General features: G+C 45.3%; 1 protein-coding gene across 1 annotated transcript in view; it reads right to left on the reverse strand.

Moving 5' to 3' along the window:
- The window catches only part of Sh3rf1 (SH3 domain containing ring finger 1), a 157,907-nt gene extending 136,597 nt beyond the window's left edge, over positions 1-21,310 (reverse strand). Inside the window, exon 1 of the mRNA XM_032918465.1 lies at positions 20,891-21,310. Coding sequence (XP_032774356.1) covers positions 20,891-21,283 — 393 coding nt within the window. The 5' untranslated portion in view covers positions 21,284-21,310. The remainder of the gene's footprint in view (positions 1-20,890) is intronic.
- Between the last annotated feature and the right edge of the window lie 403 nt (positions 21,311-21,713).

The raw sequence follows: 21,713 nt of genomic DNA on the forward strand, positions 1-21,713 counted from the left end.
AAAATAAAAGGCACAAACAGAACAAGAGGATACTATTCACCATTACAGACAGCGTAATCCCGGGATCACTACACAATTTCACTCCTTGGCTGTTATGAGAGACAGGGGAGACTAATTTTTACATTCTCATTGTCCAAGAAACAGTCGTGGCAACATTTATACACTTCCTAATACAACCCCTCTCCGTGACTTCATTAAATCAGAACAACTGAAAACTATGGTTTCAAATAATCACAGTCAAGCAGCCTTAAAACTTATGCACATGACAAGATGACCATCTGCCTCCTTCTCCTCTAACTACATGAAAGTCATGTCTCAGTGAATAGTTCTTTTGTTCTTGACGAGGCCATCTGACAAACAGAGCATATTGTCTTTCTTGTCAATTCACGGTTCAAGAGGCCTCTGAAGTTGCCTTTGTCCTTCAAAAACTTTTAATGGACAGGTACACTTAAGGCTCATTTTAGGGGCTGTGAGAAACCGGCTGTGCTGGGGACCTCAGCGTCCATCCCCTCTTTAGGAAAGGGAGAGCTATCAGCAGTGCAGGGTGACCTCACCTCTAAGGAATGCACTGGGACTTGGAACAAAGGTGGCTTCCTTCTTAAGGAAACCCAATCTGTCTCAGAAAGCAGCTTCATTGTGAATGACTTAGGGTTGGATGGTCACCCCCAAACGGTTCTGTTCTTTAACCTCTATTTTATTAATGAGAATGTTTGTGGTATCGTTCCTTGCTCAAATTTTTTTTTTTAAAAAAGGCTTGTGTAATTATTAATCAAAGCGATGCATTGTTCCGATCACCTTTGATCGCAGCTGTCTGTGCCAAGTAGGTGCGTGCTTAGCGTCTGGAGACTGTCAGGAGTGGACTCCAGGCCAACCAGAGCAAGGGCTCTGGGGTTCTGTCCAGACACCCGAGCATCAGGTGAGATGTGACAGGCGAAGCAATTAAATTCCTGTTACAAGTCACACTTACGGGGACTACAATGTGCACACCTCAGACCCTGTTGGGTCACCAGCTTATGAAACTGTCAAAGCTTCTTTCCTCAAGCAGGGATAGGGATACAAAGCAAGTGAAAAGTGCATTCAATCACGGCGAACCCAGGCGCGACGAGCAGACACAGCATTGGTAAAGAATACTTTTTCCGTCTTCAAGACAGAAAAGCATTTTGTGACATATTCCCTCTGAGGTAAAATGTTGAGAATTAAGTTTCTATGACCAGATACACAGCATTCCATAGAATTAACTCCTAAAATATTCCCATGATCTTAGCTATTGCCTTAGTTAGGGTTACCATTGTTGAAGAGACATCATGACCATGGCAACTCTTACAAAAGAAACGTTTCGTTGGGGCTGGCTTATAGCTCTGAGGTTTAACCCACTATCGATCATGGCAGGCGGGAAGCATGGCAGCATGCAGGCCAACATGGTGCTGGGGACAGAGCTGAGAGTTCACACCTGGGGTGTAGCTTGAGGATAGGGGGCTGCAAAGCCCACCCCTCCACAGTGACGCACTTCCTCTGTGCAAAGCCACACCTACTCCAACAAGGCCACACCGCCTAATAGTTACCCTATGGGTCAAGTACTCAAACACATGAGACTATGGGGGCCAAACCTATTCAAACCACCACACCTATCAACTTCATAATTGCTGGTTTGGTTCTGAAACTACCGATACATAGTTGCTATGTACTTCTTTGCAAAATTTATCTATTTATTATGATTTAGTGTGTGTGAGTAGAGGGTGCCACTTATGCACTCATGCACCTATGGAGAGCAGAGGGCGACTCTGAGGAGTTGGTTCTTCCCTTCAGTCATGCAAGTCCCATCTTGCTGGCCCAGTTGCAATCTACTGCTACCTGGGCAGACCGTGTTATCTGCTATAGTGTTGCCAACAATATTTGGAAAGCTTTTAATTGTCAAATAGCATTCACTTGACTATAGCGATAGATTGAGCCATCCAACTATCAGTTTGCCTCCATTTTCCTTTGACACGCCTATACTCTCTTCTTTGTCTTAGGATCCCAATATGTCTGGTGATAGTACGAAGAAGTGCTGGCCTTTCCATCCAGGTACAGAATGTATTTTGATATACTGACATATTCATAACCAGAATACAATTTTTGTCATACATTTGAAAGTTCAATATATATCTCTGAATATAGGGCATGTTGAATAGGACCTAAACCGTCAACAGTGACAGTGAGCAGACAGGATGAGTGAGTATCCTATGGGGGCCTTCGCACAAAGACTACATAGTCAATAAGAATGACAGGTGAGCCCTGCCCATATACTAGCCTGATGCTAATCATTTGCACAAAGAATAAAGCTGGACCCAGGAGTCTGGGGAGCCAGTATAAAAGGTCAAAGTGAACAAGAAACCTCGCCTCTTAGTCCAGGAAGAAAAGGAAAGTGTGGATTACAAAGAACAAAACTAAGTTCAAATAAACCTAGCCACACATGTGGATTTACATCATAAAAAGTCACAGTGAATTCCCCAGCTCCCTCCACACAAGCTCCTCATTCACAGCATACCTAGAGAACCCAGCCTGATACGTTTCTAGAGTTACCAGGCCCTCCTACCAGGCTCCTCTGCCAGATCTGCCATTGTCTTTAATCTGTAATGAAATGTCAGGTAGATCTAGTGTCACGTTCTTGTGGGTATCAGATAGCTCACTCTCCCGAGAGAAGTAACAATAACTCAAGGTATTTCCATATGCGTAGTTAAGCACTGTGATATATTAACATCACAGAGGATCAGCCCTGCAGGTATCTTCACCCTAGAGCCCCTGGGTCCTTGTCACATTTCAAATCATAGTTGGTTAGCTTACAGTGTGGGAATTGGAAAGGGTCCCTGGGGACTAATTTATTCTTGTAACTGTCCGTTTCTCCCCTCTCTGCTTCCTTCTCAAGAATTTTAATTTAATTTTGAATGCTCGTGTTGCCTGCCCCTCTTGAGGAGGCGCTACTGCTAACCACCTCGTTACCTGCACTTCCAACCCCCCAAGGGATTTACTCTCCTCTCCTCGGGAGTGACTTAGTATATAGGCGTTCTGCATGGGAACAGAGGCATTTACTCCCTGGAACATCCCCCGTCCACCGCAGACGCACAAAGAAATCGGAAGGTGTTTGGGAAAGACCAAGAGGCCTGGTGGGCTTAGGTCTGCTTTGTCTGGGGGACATGAGATAGCATTTCACACGTTTTACCTTTTCAAGGGCTTCCAATGCAACTCAGCAGAACATTTTTTCCCCTAATAACCTAGGAAAACATGACTTCCAGACCACCATGGTGGGTGCAGTACAAGTGTTTCAAGGGCCATCCTTGAGAGAACTGCATCTCAGGATTCAGTTACAGCCAGCTTTCACGAGGACTGAACAATGGAAAAGTGAATGTGACTAAAGCTCACTAAGACCGCCGTGTGCTGGGGCACACCATGCTTACGAAGACATGGACTTGACCAAACGCATGTGGAGCTCTACCAATCCCATCGAGAAGTATTGCCTGAACTGAATACCTAAGACTTTTTATGCAAAGAAAAGGATGGGTAGAGAGCGTGCTTGGCATGTGCAAAACCCCAAATTCAATCAACTCCAGTACCCTCCTCTCAAATTAAACAATAAAAACAAGTAGTAAACACACACACACACACACACACACACACACACACACACACACACACACGCATGTGCACACAACTATTACTGCTCTGGAGTTCCTTACGACTGAGTACAGGAGACAAAACTAACATAATTAATTAGAGAACAACCTGGTGCCAAATGCAGGCATGTAACAAGAGTATTAAGTACATTATATATGCATTTAAAACTAAGCCATAGAGTTAAAAACATTTAACAAGAAACATTGGATTGACATTTTTCTTTTAATATTTTCATAATCTTTTTTTTTTTTTTTTATGAGTTTGGGGTGGTTTTGCTACTATGTGTGTGCAGTACCTGTGCAGGCCAGAAGAGGGCATTTGATCCTCTTGGGACCAGAGTTATAGTCAGTAATGAGCAGCCCTGTGGGTGCTGGGGATTGAACTCTGGTCCTCTAGAAGATTAACCAGTGTTCTTAACCCCTGAGTCATCTCTCCAGTCCAGAATGGCATTTTTTTCAATGCCTGCTAAAAGCTGAAAATTGCTGATGCTACTATAAAGAGCAGGAGACGGTTTAATCGAAAAGGTGGTGGGGGGAAAAAACCTCATTTAAGAGATGGCAGACAATTAAAGTAAAGGAAAATCCGAAGTCTAGGGAAAGCATGAATATCCGCAGCATTATGATGCATTCTTTTTTATTAATTTATTAACATCCCAAACACTGCTCCCCTCTAAGTCTCGAACTCAGAGTCCCCGTCCCACCCCTCACCCCCATGAAAGGCACCTGAAATGTATGAAAACACGCAGAGTACTCGGGAGTGTGGGTGGTCGGGCGTGTGGGTGGGGGTCACAGGGTCACCCAGAGCCCTTTTCAGAACCCTATTACCACACTAAGAGCTGGGGTGGGAACCCCAATACGATGAGCAGGAGCTGCAGAATGGCCAAAGGCGGGTGACTGTGAAGGCGAAAATGTCAAATACAAAACCTTAAGAAACAGGTTTTTAGTGGAGATAACAAAGGCCGGGGAGGAGCTGGGACTGGACAACGGCCCCGCAAGGTCAAGGGCAGGCAAGAGAAGGGAACCTCCACTAAAATGGGACAGCGGATGAGACTCAATTACAGGGACAAGGGTTCATTTATACTACACACAAAAAGAACTTCCCAGCTAGGATGACTGCAAGGCTCTGAGATAAATCCCCAGTAAGCTGTTGAGACATCCTTTATTAAAAAGATGTAAAAGCACAGTAAGGACTGTTGTCGTGAAGCGTTCCCCCGGTGTCCTTTCCTAGCCTGCACAATGAGTCGGGACGTGTTGACTATAGACGCTCATTAGGAAATACGTAATGCTATGGAAGCACGAGGGGGCCTACCCTGGAACTGCAGCTCCAAAACTCATCAGAAAGCTATCGATTACAAAACCCATCAGAAAGCTATCGATTACATAAACACATGTGCTTACATGTGATTCAGACCAGGAAAAGTGGCTGTCACTAAAAAAAAAAAAAAAATAGAACCTGACCCAGGAAGGCTCAACTTCACAACTCACGTGTGCGTACACACACACACACACACACACAAACACACACAAACACACACACTCTCTCTTTTTCTTTCCTGTTTCTCTTTTAGATGCCAGCTAGCACCTATGTATGCTTTCTTGAAACTTTGGGTTTCCTTAAGTGCCACCTCCTTGCCACATGGCTGTCAATTGCCATGGGGTAGCCCTTTAAGAGAGCAACTCAAAGAGCATGGCTTTTCCCTCCTCTGGGCAGCTGCTAAGATTATAAAATTGCCTGCCCTGTGGTGTTTTTATTTAATACGCTAATAAAATTGTCCTTGGGCTTCAAAAAATATATATATTAAGAAGGAGAAAACCAGAATTGCATTACATCGCACACTTGGCTTCCCTTACAGGAAGACCCAGAGCCTGCTGGAAAGGGGATCCTGCCTCACTCCTGAGGGCTCAGGGGAAGGCCTGTCTTCTAGCCCCTGAAGCTCTTAGGAGGTGTAGAATGCTTGGAAGGTGAGCCCTAGAGAAAAGATAGCCATTGGCAGGCAGCATAAACTTGAAGTTACTGGAACCTAGAAACTAGAAATTCTCTTTTGTTCCCAGGCGCCATGAGGTGAGGGACCCAACACTACCATGACTCCCCTCCAGGGTGTACTCTGCCAGCATAGGCCCCAAACAACAGGCCTAGAAGATCACAGAGTGAGGCCTGGGCAACAGTGAGCCAAAATAAACCTTTCTTCTTTCCAGGCTGACTGTCTCAAGCGCTTCGTCATAGTAAAGAGTTGCTGACTAACCAGCACGGCCCTAAGTGTTTTCAATTTTAATCTAAAGAATTAAGTAATGTGTCTCTAAAAGTCTTTTGGCTATTTTTATTTGTTTTATCTGAGGAAATGAGAAAAGGATGAAAGGAAGAGGAGAGGGGATAGGAGGTTGACAACAGTCAGAAACAGCAATGACAGAGAATGCATCCTGCTGGGCAGACCTCTGGGAGACAGGAAAAGAGGAGGCCCCAGACAGTGCTTCTTGTCATCATTTCCTTTTGCAGACGGGACCCAGAGAAGCCAGCAAAACCAGTGTCAGCCCACAAGCCACGGCAGAACCACAACTAAACTGAATACTCGTCATCACTTGGAGTCGCAAACTCAAACAGTGCTTAGGTATCTAAAGTTTAAGGTGGCCGTTTAAAACAGAACGAAAGGCCCTACCGCATTCATATCGCAAATGTTACCCCCTAAACTACCAGGACCCCACACACCCTCAAGCGCAGTTTGCATGAGAGCCCGGGGCCATATGAAACCAAAAGTTCTCATTGCTAGGAAGATGAAACAAAGGTTCTGGTTACGGGGCGCAAGAGCAATGCAGACAGCAAGGTCTGGAAGGTCTGCCTGGTGCTGACTAAATCCCGTTTCCCAGCTTTACATTTTTCCACCTGGCAAGAAGCAGAGTTCATAAAAAATGAAGCAGAGGAAGAAATCAATCCCTCGGCATTCCCCCTAAATGTGTTCTTAACGATTCTGTGCCCTTCGGATGGACCTTCGTCTGATAAACCTCCTCCTGTCTCCCAGGCTTGCATGCCTGACCTCAGCTCCGGTGAACATATGACCCTATTTGACCCTCACTCCCCTGGCTTACCCTCTCTGACTCTGCAGTGTCCCATTGTAGATGACGGATTCCATAATGAACACCGTGTGCCCCTAAACATACATGTCTGTCTGTTGGTCCTGAGTTGCCTTCGCTTAGCAACCAGGTGCTATCTGTGGTCTGAATGCATCCCTGGAGTTCATGGGTCACAGATTTAACTCCAATTGCAATAGCCTGTTATGATGGGACCTAACGTGGAATTTCAGTGTGACGACTGTATATGACTGTATATAATATTTAGGCAGAACAGAGGTCAGTCACTGCAGGCAGATGAGAATTATATGCCAAGCTAAGTCTGCTTGCCCCTCCCCACCAGCTAAGCCTGCCTGTCTCTGCCTCTCTCTGTCTCTCTCTCTCTGCTTCTCTCTCTGTCTCTCTCTGTCTCTCTGCTTCTCTCTCTCTCTCTTCCTCCCTCTCCTCTCTCTCTCTCTCTCTCTGCTTCTCTCTCTCTCTTCCTCCCCCTCCCCCCCCCCTCTCTGCCTCTGTCTCTCTCTGTCCCTCTTCTAAATGTACCAATAGATCATCAAAAGCTCATCTGAAAGTTCCTATGGGAGACACAGTGGTATGGGCTTCTAGAGGAATCCAGAGGCTGACTGCTGCTCTCCATAAGGGACACATGTTCTCACCAAGGGTGACGCTGAGATACCAATCAGTTTGTTCTAAATGATCGTACACATGCAGCATGCATACATCCCATGCATGTGTGTGTGCACTCAATGTAAAAGTTGAAGGGGGACCATTTATGGAGTGGAGAGGAACCAGTGTGCCAGGGAACTAGAGAAGGTGGAACCATTGGTAAAGAGCCTACGTGAATGTCACAATGGAGCCTATCACTTTGTGTGCCAGGTAATTCTGTTTTTTGTCAGCTTGGACAAGCTAGAGTCTCAGCTGAGGGAACCTCAACTAAGGAAATGCTTCCATTAGATTGGCCTGTAGGCAACTCTGTGGGGCAATTCTAGATCAATGATTGATGTGGGCGTGGCCAGTCCACTGTGGGAGGGGTCAGCTCTGGGTCTGTGGTCTTGGGTTGTATAAAAAACAACCAAGTGAACCAGGCTGAGGAAACTGGTAAGCAACACTCCTCCATGGCTTCAGCTACAGTTCCCACCTGGAGTCCCAGCCCTGACTTCCATTCATAATGGACAGTGAACTGAAGGCTGAAATAAATTATTTTCTTCCAAGCTGATTTTAGTCCACGTTTTATCACAGCAATAAAAAGCAAACTAGGACAGCTCATGGACTAATTTAAAAAACAAAAAAATAAAAAATAAAAAATAAATCTTCAGTTTCAAAGTCAGCCTTTTCCTAGGGCTGTACGAAGGAGCACCTGGTAAGCCTCCTTTAATGAGAGGAGAGTACAGCCTTCAGAAGTAGAAACACAGCCGAAAATCGCAAAGCCAGGGAGCAGACCCCCAGCTTAGTACATCTGCAGGCCTTGTGACGGCTTATGACGGCTAGTCAACATCAATTATGAAGTAGATTGGACTGGCGAGTCCTAGGAGGTAAGACACACCTATGAGCATGTCTGAAAGAGAGTTTCTAGACACAACTAACTAAGGAGTTAGGAGAAGACCTGAGCAGGTCCATTCCTTAGGTTGAGGACCCGCATGGAGTAAAAGAAAGCTGAGAATACTTGCGGTGTAGGCATTCTCATTCTCTCATTCATTCTCTCCTCTCTCTCTCTCTCTCTCTCCCTCCCTCCCCCCCTCGCCTTTCACTATCTCCCTCCCCTTCTCCTCCCTCCCCCTCTGCTCCCTCCCTCTCCCTCCCTCATCCTCCTCTCTCCTCCCTCCTGTACCTCCCCCTGCCCCTCCCCCCCTTTTGCACTGCCCAACCCCAGTCTTTCCCACATGAAAGACTGGAATCGGGAGCCAGGATCGATTCTTTATCACATTGCTTATATCAAGTATTTTGTCACATTGACAAACAGTCTCAACAGAGGCCTCAGACATAGGAAATCAATGTCTGCTGCCATGTCAATTCGGGGGGTGGGGTGGACTTGTTATGTTTCTTTCGTTTTTGTTCGGGGTGTGTGTGTGTGTGTGTGTGTGTGTGTGTGTGTGTGTGTGTGTACACACAAGCCATGGCACAAGAGTATCAAAGAGCCTGTCTATCTACCAACTTCGGGTCCAGCAACATCAGTCCATGCAACATTGACACCTCTGTATCTCCCAATATCCTGGACTCATTTTATAAAAACAGAAGACACAGAGAGTGCTGATACTAGCAAAAAAATAAAGTAATTACACCTGCCAAAAATATTTAGCCTCATAGACTCAGGCTCCTCTACTACGCGTTACTGCGGGAGACGTCAGAGCATGGGGAAAGCTGGCAGCAAGTCAACAGAGCCTATACTCAAAACGCGAGTTCATTAAAACAGGGATGAGCAACTCACTGAGCAGATTTCACTTAGGACTGACTGCACAATGAAAATCTAGTGTTTGAAGTGTAATCTTATCTATTAATGTTCATAACTGCACATAACAAAACTATGTGCTGCTGGTTTTAAAGAAGAAAATCTATAAATCTATAGCCAGCTCGATGGGGCACGCCTGTCATCATACCTGAGAGGACAAACAGAAGCAGGAGTTCAAGATCAAATGGGGAGTCTGGGTCCAGATGAAACTGCCTAAAACAACAAACAAAAGTGCAAACTATCCATCCTCGTAAGATATCTAATGTTCACCTCTCAGTCACTAGTGCTTGCTCCAACATACTTCTAATGCTCCCCTACGGCATTCCCAATGTGCCATGTGGGGTGCGTCCCCTGTGACGGTCAACACCGTGCCAACATCACAGAATCTAGAATAGCTAAGGAATAGTCTCTGGGCAGGTCTGTATGAGAACAAGATTGGGTTGGTCTCCAGGCCTGCCTATAAGAGATTATCTAGTTAACTGAGGTGGGAAGGACCATCCTGAATGCATTCCAGGGGCTGGGGTCCCAGACTGCACAAAACGAGGAGCCTAGGTGTGCACAAGAATCCTTCTCTCTCTGCTTCCTGAATGTTGATGCAGTGTGCTGGTCAGCTGCCTCCTGCTTCCTGTTTCCATGCTGCCCTAGCCGTTATAGACTGTACTCTCATACCGGGAGCCTTTCCTTTCTTAAACTGCCCTTATCCGCCATTTTGTCAGCCCAACAAGCCAAGTAACTAATCCATTACTTAAATTAAACCAGATATGAACTGAGTGCAGTGGCTCACTCCTGTAAGCCTGGCACTCGGGAGCCTGAGGAAGGAATGCTATCGCAAGTTCAAAGCCAGCTTCAGGTATGTGGAGCAAGACCTGGTGCGGACACTGGTGTGATAACAGCACCAAGTTGTGAGATTGTCTGACTGGCTTTAAGGCCCTGTGACGGTTATTCTTGGTTGTCTCGAATGCACTACTAACCAGGAATGGAGGGCACAACCGTGAGAGGTTGTTCTGCTTGGCTTGAAGAGGGTGAATGCACTTTTAACCACGGACCTTTGAGGGAGGAAGACACACATCTTTCATCAGGATCCAGAGGCAAGAAGACACACCTTTAACCTGGACCATGTCCTCTGACGGCAGTTTATACAGAGACACAGAAGGATTTTGCTCTTTGCCTGTTTGCCTCGCTAATACATCATCCCATCCTTCACTGGCACTGGAGTACGCTTCCTCAGGAGTCCAACTGATACTGAAGACCAACTGAGACACTCAGCATTGTGTGACTGAGCAACTCCTGAATTCGGGGACTTTCCATTCAAGGTCAGCCATTATTGGATTACCTGGACAGCACCCTGTAAGGTCATTTCAATAAATTCCATATACATAGGGAGTGGGGGAGGGGAGGGGAGAAGAGGACCAAAGTAGAAGAATGCTCTACAACAAACTCCCCTTTTCCGCACCACTCTCAATGGGTCAATGGTGGGGCCCACACACTGCGCTTTAATATGAGAAAACCATTTCTGCTCATTCATTCCTGAGTGATAAATTAAGAATGGTGAGAATGCAATACTTCAAAAGCTTTCTCACTAACACAAACAAGCAAACAAAACAACAGCAATAGCAAAAGCCTTTAGGGGCCAGAGGGATGACTCCATTAAGAGCCCTTGCTTCTCTTCTAGAAGAGAAGTTGAGTCCCTAGCACCCAGGGCAAGTGGCTAACGCCTGAGGGCACTCATGGCCATGTTGCCTACTCATGCAGACACACACACGAATACGCATAAATAGAAATGTTAAGATACATAAACCAAGGGAAAACTGTAGGAACTCATTTCCTTAGGCTCACAGGACACCCTCAAACTCGACAGCCCTGGCCGCTCTGCACTACATTTAATGTGACTGAAAAACTCATTTGCACCCACTCCTGCTGTTCACTTTTCCCCCATGCAAATAATCTACTTAGCTGCTACTGTCAGCCATCTGAAATGGCACCTCCACTCCCTTCCCAGATACCCCTAAGAGCCCACTCACACATCTATCTTTAAAGTGGCTGTGTTTACAGCAACCCATATGTCATCACTCACAAAGCAACTGTTACCACCCTCTTGACTAGGCATTGGCAGGAACACATCCTGGAAAGGATGGGGACCCACAAAGAAGGGTGCCTTGGGCTCAGAGGGAGTCTTACTGGCAGAGCTGTCTCTGAACACAATATTTTTACCCTACTTATACCCCACTGTACTACATTGTCTTATAAGTAAGGCTTGGCGGCTGAGCTTCTCACTCTACTTAGTAACAAGTGGTCCTATTGTAAGTGTAGCTCATCCTAACGCGCTGCTGTGTAACTGAGGCCCGAGCTTCTCGCTCGACCCTGCGTGGTACACACCACTTATAGTCTCACGATTACGGATCCTTATCAAGGATCCTGCTACAGAGTGAATTGCAACGCACTCTGCCCTTAGACCTTAAAGAAAAAGTCTTCCCACATACTCTTATGGATTTGCTTAAACCATACTGAGTAACAGACTCGGGGGACGATGAAGGAATACATGCAGTGTGCGACGATACTGGAAGAAACAGTTCTGCGAGAGGCAGAGGCTTTTGATGAGGGGAGAAGAAGGAAACCATGGGGTGTGGGATGGGGGAGAGAGAAGAGGCGAGAACTGACAGACTGCCCATTCCTGGGCCTTTTTACACCTAAGATTTTACTCCTCCCTGCTGAGACTATCAACTAATTATGGGGGGAAGGGAACAAAATTGGGAAAGTGATCCGGAAAAAGCAACTCAAGACACAGCCCTCTCCTCCTCCCTTCCCTGTTTTCGACTGCTTTCCCTGGCGACACCCCCACCCCTCCAGCCACTCCCAAAGAGCAAACAGTAGTTACAAGACAGGGCAGGCAGCATGGGAGGATGGGAGACATAGTAAACAAACTGTGGTGCTTCTACTCCTGGGGAGGTGGAAGCCAAGAGTGGGACTGGAGCTAAAGATCACACCTCTGGGACTTTCCCGAGAACAGTGGGGAACCTCCAGCCAGAGCCCCTCTCCTTTCTTAGTTTGCCTAGCCCTTCCCAGGCAATTTTCTTCTCCCCTTTTCCTTCTTTCATCACCCAAAGATGTCTTCTTTGTAAAGCAGCAGTAAGAATAGTCAAGTGCCATGATGTTCGGGTCTAGGTCAGGCTGCACAGTCGAGGGTGGACCCAGAGGATTACAATGGATGTGGAGGATTCTGCTCTGGTCTAGGAGTCTGAAAGTTGTCATAATCACTGGTATACGTAATCCTCACGTAGCTTGTGTCAAGAAAGCTATGGCGCTGCCAGTCCCATTAAAAGATTATTACACAGAGCACATAATATGTGATGCTAACAGTTCCTGGTGTGTGTATTTGATTTGCTTTTTTATTGTATTTAGATTTCTCTCTACGTAGAGAAAAGTTTACTACAAAACATGTTTACCAGGGTTTGGCCAATAGTCGAAAGTAAAATGCCTGCCCTGCAAGCAAACAGACCTGAATTCAATCTCCAGAACCCATGTTTAAAAAGCTGAGCATAGGCTGGGTAGTGGTGGCACAGGTCTTTAATCCCTGGACTCAGGAGGCAGAGAAACAGGAGAACCCATGAGTTCAAGGCCAGCCAACAAGTTCCAGGGTAGCTGGGGTTCAAAAGCCCCCCACCAAAAGTAGTAGTAGTAGTAGTAGTAGTAGTAGTAGTAGTAGTAGTAGTAGTAGTAGTAGTAGTAGTAGTAGTAACAAAACAGTCTAATCTACTTGGTAAGTTCCACATCAGAGAGATCTAGTCTCAAGGAAAAAAAAAAGATGTACCCAAGGAATGATGACTATTGGAATATCATTGAGGTTGTTCTCTGGCTTCCATACATACAAGCACCCGCATGTATACATGTGCACACACAGGTATGCACACGTACATACATGTGTGTGCGCATGTCTATCACGCTTTTTTTACTGTATCAAAAGCTCTGAATGGCTGACATCATATCCCTATGATCTTCCCAATCACAAAATGTACAGCAATACATTCCTTAGAATGTATTTCTCAGTGTTGGGCACATGACTGTAGACGGGGGAAACAAAATAACCCCAGAGACTGTCAGACTCTTTTCCACATGTGTGACAGCAAACCCTGGCCTCCTGCAACCATTTGGGTAGCTCTGCATCCAGACACTACCTTCCTGAATCATTATCCTTCTCCATTCTTCTATTTCCAATTACTTACTTTATTTATATGAGCACACTGTAGCTGTCTTCAGACACCAGAAAAAGTCATCGGATCCCATTACAGATGGTTGTGAGCCACCATGTGGATGCTGGGAATTGAACTCAGGACCTCTGGAAGAGCAGTGAGTGCTCTCAACCGCTGAGCCACCTCTCCAGCCCTTTCTTCACTCTTATCTCTCAGGTTCTCTCACCCCAAATGGAAAACAGATGCTTGTATAACAATACCTCTCCTTCCACAGGCTTTCTAGTCTTCAAAACATTTGTACCTCAATCCTCACACTTACCCACAAAACAACCTATCAGCAGGACAAGCAAGTGTCATCCATAATGTGCACTGTGGGGGACTGCACCAAAATCAGCAGTGTGCACACATGAAAGGGTGAAAGGTTCCCGCGAAGGCTCTGTAGAGCGTGGCTGCCACTCAGTCCCCTTGATTCGGCCTCCGTACATCAAGCACCTTCAGTGTGTGCTACGAGTCAGGCTGTAAAGGCTTCTGAAAATCAAAGATGACGCTTTTCTGGTAGGTTCTGGGAGGGAGCCAGTCACTGCTTTTCACGTGTGCACCCACAGGTGAGCCCGACAAGCTCCAACGGATAGTTCCTAACAAAGAGCCCTGGATAAACACAGTTGTCACCAAGAACAACAAAGACATGGGTGTGCCACAGAGACTTGTGCATCCGGGTGGAGGAGAAAGGAACCAGACAGGGAAGGAAGGGGTGAAGGCAACCACACTGCATTACATGCGTGTGCAAAAATGGCAAAGAAGAAAATCAAAGTATTTTTGAAATGAGTTTAGCTCAGCCTCTTGTGCCCTCACCCCCATGTCCTCCCCTCCCCTCCCTGCCCTGCCTGAAGCACGTCTCTAAGTCTCTAAAGGTACTGGACCTCCATGCTGAAGACATGAAGCCAGTTGGTCTTCAGTGTTGAAAACAGAGGTCACAGCTTATAACGTATGTATACTGACTGCTTCCTCATCCATTTTCATCACAACAGAGTTTTAATTTGTGCCCCCCACACACACACACACACAAACACTTTTACAATAAAATACTCACAGGTAGCAAGCACCCCTCGAAGGGAAGAGTTGCTGCTAGCTATGGCTTGAGAAAGCTTCCTCCAAAGAGAGTAACAAGACCCAAGGAGACCTCGTCCCACATGGTACGTCCAAGAAGGAAGCATTTGGGGTTACACAGATCTAAGGTGGAATCCCAGCTCTGCCACTGACCAGCTAGAAGAATACAGACGCGTTATCCGAAATATTCTAGTTGTCCTTCTGACATCCGTGTGTGAGAATAATGATGGCAAACGCTTCCCTGTGAGTGACCGTGAAGCTACAGAAAGCTTGTCAGGTAACATCACTGACTAGGCACTGCAGAGTGTCATGTGTCATGGTTGAAATACTTCCATTTCCATTAATTTCTTATTCTGGAAGATGGGGGGGTACTGTAACCTGTTTACAGTTGTCACTCCTTGGCTTAGGAATACAAAGACTAGAAGCTTCCATTGCCCTCTACACACCGGTTTCTGCCACCAAATGCCTGACTGTGAGCCCTTTTTATTTTCAACTGTTGAAAGAGGAGGAGAACTCCTCTCGCCATTCTGAGTTGAATGGAGCTTGGGGATTCCCGACTGGCACACTCATGCTATGTGCACGTCTCTGCACGTCTGTTACACACAAATCAATTAATGAAGCTGATCTGTGCTCCAACATGAAAGGACTCCACTGATAAAGTAAATGATCTGGCAACTCAGCAAGTATTTATATAAAAAGCTCAAGCCCATAAATATATAATATATATATTATATATGTATTATATATACAATATATTGTATATAATATATATTATAATCATAAAATACATACAAAAGTCTACAAAATGATCTAGAATTAGGTATATATATGTATGTATGTATGCACATATGTTTAGTAGCATATGCTTTTCTAAGGTTGAAATTTTTAAACAAAATTGTTTTCAAATACTTATTTCAAAATTTTCATGGTCATTTCTCAAATACTACACTCTGCCCCTAGAAAGATGTCCCTAATCCCAAGATGAGTGTGATTTTGCTCTTTAAAGTACCAACAGGGGTTGGGGATTTAGCTCAGTGGTAGAGCGCTGCCCTGGGTTCAGTCCTCAGCTGGGGGGGGTGGGGGATAGGGATACGTTGTATAAAGTATCAACAGGTGAAGTTCCATTTGTCCTGCCTTCTACCACGCTGAAGGTGCCAGAGCCCAGGGCTAGGGGTGTGAGGAATAAATAACTCAGTGGCAGAGCACTGACTTCCCAGGTCCTTGCTCCAACCCTACGTCATCACTGAAGAGGGAAGGGCACATCCCAGCGCCCTCCACTGAGTTCTAGGATGACACCTGCCTCCGTCACAGAGTAAGGTGTCAAGGGGTAAATAAAATACAAGGCCAATATCTGCAAAACATGTCCATGGGGAGGGGGAGTCTTCGGTTTTTCTTTTAGTTGGGCCAATCTCACTCAAAGCTCACTAAATAGTGTTCTCCAATCAAGTATGAGTTACTAAAGAGTCTTGCCCCCATGTACTCAGAGACCTCAGTTCCGGTGACAGTGTTCATACGGAACACTCCGAAACACACAGAAGTTCTGTGTCTGGACCACACTTGGTCCACTCTATGTATTTAATCAGTGACCACTGACCACAACCCTTAGACACAAACACAATCCATCTCATTCCAAAGCTTGGTACTTGTGAAGGACAGTGGCTTCTGCTGATTCCTGTGAATTTTTACCACTCTCCTACCTCCCACCACAGCCCCATCTAAATGTTTTCAGCAAAACATGCACTGGTCTCCCCCTTGTCCCAGCACAGAAATGAGTTAGGTGGCTCCTGAGACACCAGTCTAGGGACATCCTTAGCACCTTCCCCTCTACATAGACAAGGAAGTTGTGTTGCTTTCTCTAAGACCCTTCTTCAAGTCCCTTCTTGCTTGCTTTGTCACAAAATGCCATAGACATCAGTATGTCCACCAGCATCCACCAACCTCCCCAAACTCAAATCACAGTACGGGCCGTAAGGAAGAAATCTTTCTCCCTTCCAGATGTTTTCTTCCTTCTACAAAATTTTCTACTGGACACATTGTCTCATGTAAGCGGCAATCTTCTCATGAAATTCCTGCCCTAGCTTATGAAATCATACCAGGTAATTTGGCCAGTCGAAGGGATAGGGAAGAATAACTTCTCAACAGGGCTCCAGAGCACAACTAAAGACATAAATGGGCTGGTTGGCCCACGGCAAGTCTCCATGGGCAACCAGGACGGACTGATTAGTCACTCCAAGTGCTGACTTTAGTAGTAGGTGCTTGGCTGCTGCCACTGAATACCACAGAGTGGACAGCTTCAACGGAACAAGGCTAAGGTCTGGGAATGGGTTTTCTCATGCTTCTCCACTTAGCTCGTGATCGGCCATCTTGTCCATGTGTCTTCACATGGTCTTGCCTCCCTGTCTTTACGTGCCATGATCTCGTCCATTAAGGACACTAGTCATGTGTATGGGCTCTCATTTTATCCACTTTTACCACACTGGGAGGGTCCTGTCCTAACACAGAGCCACGTTCTGAGGTACTTAGAGTTAGTACCATTGAAAGCCACCTTTTGAGGTACTTAAAGATAGTACTTCCCCACAGAGAGACACATTCTGAGGTACTTGAAGTCAATACTTCCACAAGAGCAGGTCTGAGACACAATCTATATAGACAACATGAAAAGGCTATGAAACAAGGAAAGCATAGCTGGCATTTTCAGAGGGAAGGAAATGTGACCTGTGGCCCCAGATCTAGATCTTCCCCTTTCCTCAGAGTCTCAGTCCTTGGTTTCCGCCTCTAGTGCTCTACCTGTTCTAAAGCCTTACTGATCATCCCTGCCCCAGGTTCTGAACACCTACTACCCATCCATCTGGCCGCATCCCTCGTGGGCCTTGTATGCTCTCACACTCTAAACCTAGTCTTGGGTCACCGTCCCCATGGCTTGCTTTGTTCATGTTCACTTCCTGTCCGCGTTTGCCTTCTGTGCGTCCCCTGCCCAGCCCCCATTCACTTCACTGCTCAGATCTCAGTTCAAGCGCCTCCTCCTGGAGGCGGCTTCTGAGGGCCTCACATAAGCAAGTTTACTTTCACCCTGAACTCAAAGCCCTTCTATCCCGTCGTTACCTCTCCAGCACAGCAGTTAGGCTGTTTATGACATCCCTGCACTGCTCTAATGTTTAAGGTTGCTCATCTCCCGAGAGACGCATCGTACACTCTGAAGTTCATGAGCAGAATCTGTATCTGGCCTCACCATCATCAGCTCGCCTGCAGTTTACGGGAAGAATGTAATCTGGCCCTGAACACCACCACCCAAAAACCTACAACTCAGAAGCCTGGGGCTTGAGTTCCTGGCTAGCCTGAGCTACACTGCAGAGTCACCTAGTAAATAAAGAAGAAAACAAACCCAAATGAACTACAGAAAGCAGAAGTTACGGGAAGCAGCTTAACTTTCCTAGAGGGATACAGTCTTACAGGAATTACTTAAATGTTTTGTTTTCTGCATCATATATATACATATAATATAATATGGTCAATAGATAACGCATATAATCTTATATATTCAATATATATCTATTCTGTAGATATATAAATATATAAATGAAATACATAGATATATTCATTCATTAAATAATGTATATTATCTAGCAAATACATAACAGCCATAATGAGCCATAGGGACATCTTTTATCCACCTAAACAATATCTAGTTTCCCCCTCCCTGGGGTTCATTCTCCTGCTTCACCCTGGCCAAAAAGCACGGGGAACTCTTTTTGTTTGAACTGAAGAACAGACAAGGCTCATGATGATTCCAGTCCAACAGGGAGGGACCCCTTTCCTCCTCAGCCTAAGCAGGAAACACTAAAGTTCTGGGAATAAGATGTGTATCACACATTGGAAATGTTTGCATCTGCTGACAGCATTGAACCCACCTCGGTGTGAAACATGGGGAGGCCACATGGCTACAATCTAACACAGAGCAACACTGGTGAGCTGAAGCAACGTCTCACATGGTCTCACTCTCAGCTTTCTAACATGGGGCTTGAAGCTGGCTGAAGTGCTTGCTTGGTTGTGTCAGGACATCTGAAGGAGGGTTCCTGTAGTCCCTCACCTGGGGGAGGTGTGCAAAGGGACACACGGCACCGGGTTCCGGGAACACAGCTACCTTTCTGGTGCTCACGCTGTTTATGTGAAGCCTCAGCTGCTTTGAATACTTAAAAGCAACACCAACGGGTATGAGTAAATGCTAATGTAACCCGGAAAAGAATTATTTTTAATAATGATGACATCACTTACTTTGATTCAGACTGAACACTTCTGCTTGTCTGTTTTTCCCCACTCTCTACAAAGTCTTCAACTCTTTAATACAAACTAATAAGGCTCAAGTTCAACTGAGCCTCTATCATATGCCAAAGAAAAACAGGAAGCCAACTAGGAATCATGTAAACCAGAAAAATAATATCGACATGATCAAAATCTCCAGTAGCCAAAGAAAAGTAAAAGCCCATTTTGGAAGCTCAGCTGGCCCACACAGGGCCTTTCTGCTTCCGAGTGTTTCCTCGTCAAGTCTACATTAGAAAGAACAGTTAAAATCTATGGGCTTGACCGAGCCTCTCCCTAAATTCCTTTATCAGCAATCAGACATTCATAGCATTCCTCCCAACAGGTAAGGCAACAACTGGGACACTTCAATTCGTAGCCAGAAGCCACTCTCTCCAGGCCTAATTAACAAAAACAAAACCCCTCCAAAGATGCAAATCTACCTCTCCTCCCCTTTACCGCAAGCAGACCTGGCTCCGTGGCTCAGAAATAATCAACCCAATCACTGGTTGTGAGATTAAAATAACCATGAGCCCGTATGTACTAATCAAGGTACCGGTAAACTTGGTACTACTTCCCAAAGACAGGGTAATTCATGCCTGTAATCCCATACGTAGTAAACAGGTAGAAGCATGAGTCTGAGGCTAGCCTGGGATATATAATGAATTCCAGGCTAGCCCAGGCTACAGAAAGAAAAGAAAAGGAAGGAAGGAAGCTATCTGAGGCCAAATTTTAATATCTGCACATCATATATCATATATATGAATCTAAGGAAACCCGGGAGCCTAATGATAAAGACGCTTTCTGGTAATCCGAACAGGACCAGTGGTTAAGATACTTGATGCTTAACATCTAGTGATGTAAGCACTTTTCATCACTTACACCATTTGCAACGACGAGCTGACAGCCACATGATAGCCACATGTGTGAGTTCATACTAAGCAGTACCATCCTAGTGGGTAGCTATTGGTCAAATGAAAGCAATCAGTTTTAGGTTCTCACTACAGATATTTGAGGGGAAAAAAATCTCAGCCAGCTTTAAAATGTTCTTTAAAATGACCGGAGGCTGGAGAGATAGCTCGGTAGTCAACAACATTGGCTGCTCTTGCAGAAGACTGGGATTCGGTTCCCAGCACCCACACAGTGGCTCACAGCCATTCCCTAACTCAGCATCAGGGAATCTGATTCCTTTACGGGCACACACATGTGTAGGCAAAAGACTTAGACAACAATTTTTTTAATCTAAAATAATAACATTTTTAATAAACTATAAAAAAAATCTATTCACTTGTCAAATATATGGCTGATTATCAAAATTGCTTCTTCCAACCAAAACAGAATGACTCTTGTCCAGATGTCAAAGACCATGTCTCATTTCATGAATAACAACAAAAGCACATATCAGGAAACTAACCGATCTCGTGAAACGTGACTCCTATCCATTAAGAATCTTTATTTACTAAATTAAGTTGTAATAAAGGTAGAAATATTTAACTTCACCTACAATAATGTCCACCCAAACCAAGGGGGGAAAAATCATTTTGATGGAGTATTTCATTTCACTCCCTACAAAGCCCAACGTACAGCCAGACGTAATAGTGTAGTCCTATGTGACATTCTGTTGCTACAGCAACGAAGCTGCTACCTGTGGCCATGATTTGCTAAAAAATCCTCCAACCATATTTTATACTGTGCATTCATAAAACCTAGAGAATGGCTCTACGCAGGATAAAAATTAAGGCTTGCTTTCTTACCTACGATCTCCTCATACACAAATTTACTATATATACTTGTACACACACACACACACACACACACACACACACACACACACACACACAATTCTCTCAGCAACATCAAAAGGGTGAGACCATACCAAATTTTCCTTTTAATGAACATTTGATACCTGGTTCTTAAAATATCCTACCAGACAATAGAGACTATAAGAGAATGTCTTAAAAACAAGATTTATTATGTCAGATCCAGTCTTATTTCAAGAGAAGATAAGGTCCTGAGGCTGAATCTATCTGCCCAGGTAGGTGTGGCTTCTTTGAGCTGATTTGGAAAATAAGCTAAGAATAAAGACCTGTGGTCAGTCATCACCACCTGTATTCACCCAACTGCCTCTCTTACAAGCTACTCACCCTCACTGGGGGGCTCCAGGCTTGCACCCGAGGTTGCTGTCCACACTGGGGGCTCTGCAGATCTTTTGAGCCACAATTAACCACAGTGCTGCCCTGCGCCCTTAATGCATTTGTGCAGGTGGTCGTGCCGCCCCCACCAGGGCCGGGTTTCCAAGGCCTCTGCTTGATGCCATCCAGAAGTCTGACCAGTAGGATGTTACTGGGGAGCTCGTCAACCCCAGAGCCAACAAGAGTCCGGCATTCGGGACATCTGAGTTCATTCCGGGAACCCACAATCCCCAGCAAACATCGTTTGCAAAACGTGTGCTGGCAGGGTAAGACCTTTGCGGAAGCATCCAAGCGTTCTAGACACACAGGGCACTCCAGAAGGTCCAACAAGGCAGACTCATCCATCTTGAGCTACTTTAGTGAGAAAACGGCCTCAGAACGTTCATAGTCGTGCGCAGCCCTTAAAGTGATTCATGTAACATCCATTTCAGACTTTGCTCTGGAGTTATGGGGAGAGAAGGGAGGAAAGAGAAAAATGACTGTTGTTATCTGGGGGAAAAGTTCACAGTGGAGCCAAGAACCAAAAAGTACACAAAAGTGCTTCCTCTGCATAGTCCAGCTTGGCGTTGGAATGTGTTTTCTGAGCTCCAAAGTCAACAATTAAAAACAAAACAGGCTTCTTAAATGATTCCCATTAATCCCTGAAGATATCTAGAACCTCACTGGGCAGAAAGAACTAGCAAGCAGTAAACAGGATTTATGAAAAAGCAATAAAGGACTGATATTGGCTGCCTAACGAAGTCTTCATCTTATTGGAGAACCTAAGCAAAATCGA

This window comes from Rattus rattus, chromosome 13, assembly GCF_011064425.1.
Source record: "Rattus rattus isolate New Zealand chromosome 13, Rrattus_CSIRO_v1, whole genome shotgun sequence".
Classification (NCBI taxonomy): Eukaryota; Metazoa; Chordata; class Mammalia; order Rodentia; family Muridae; genus Rattus; species Rattus rattus.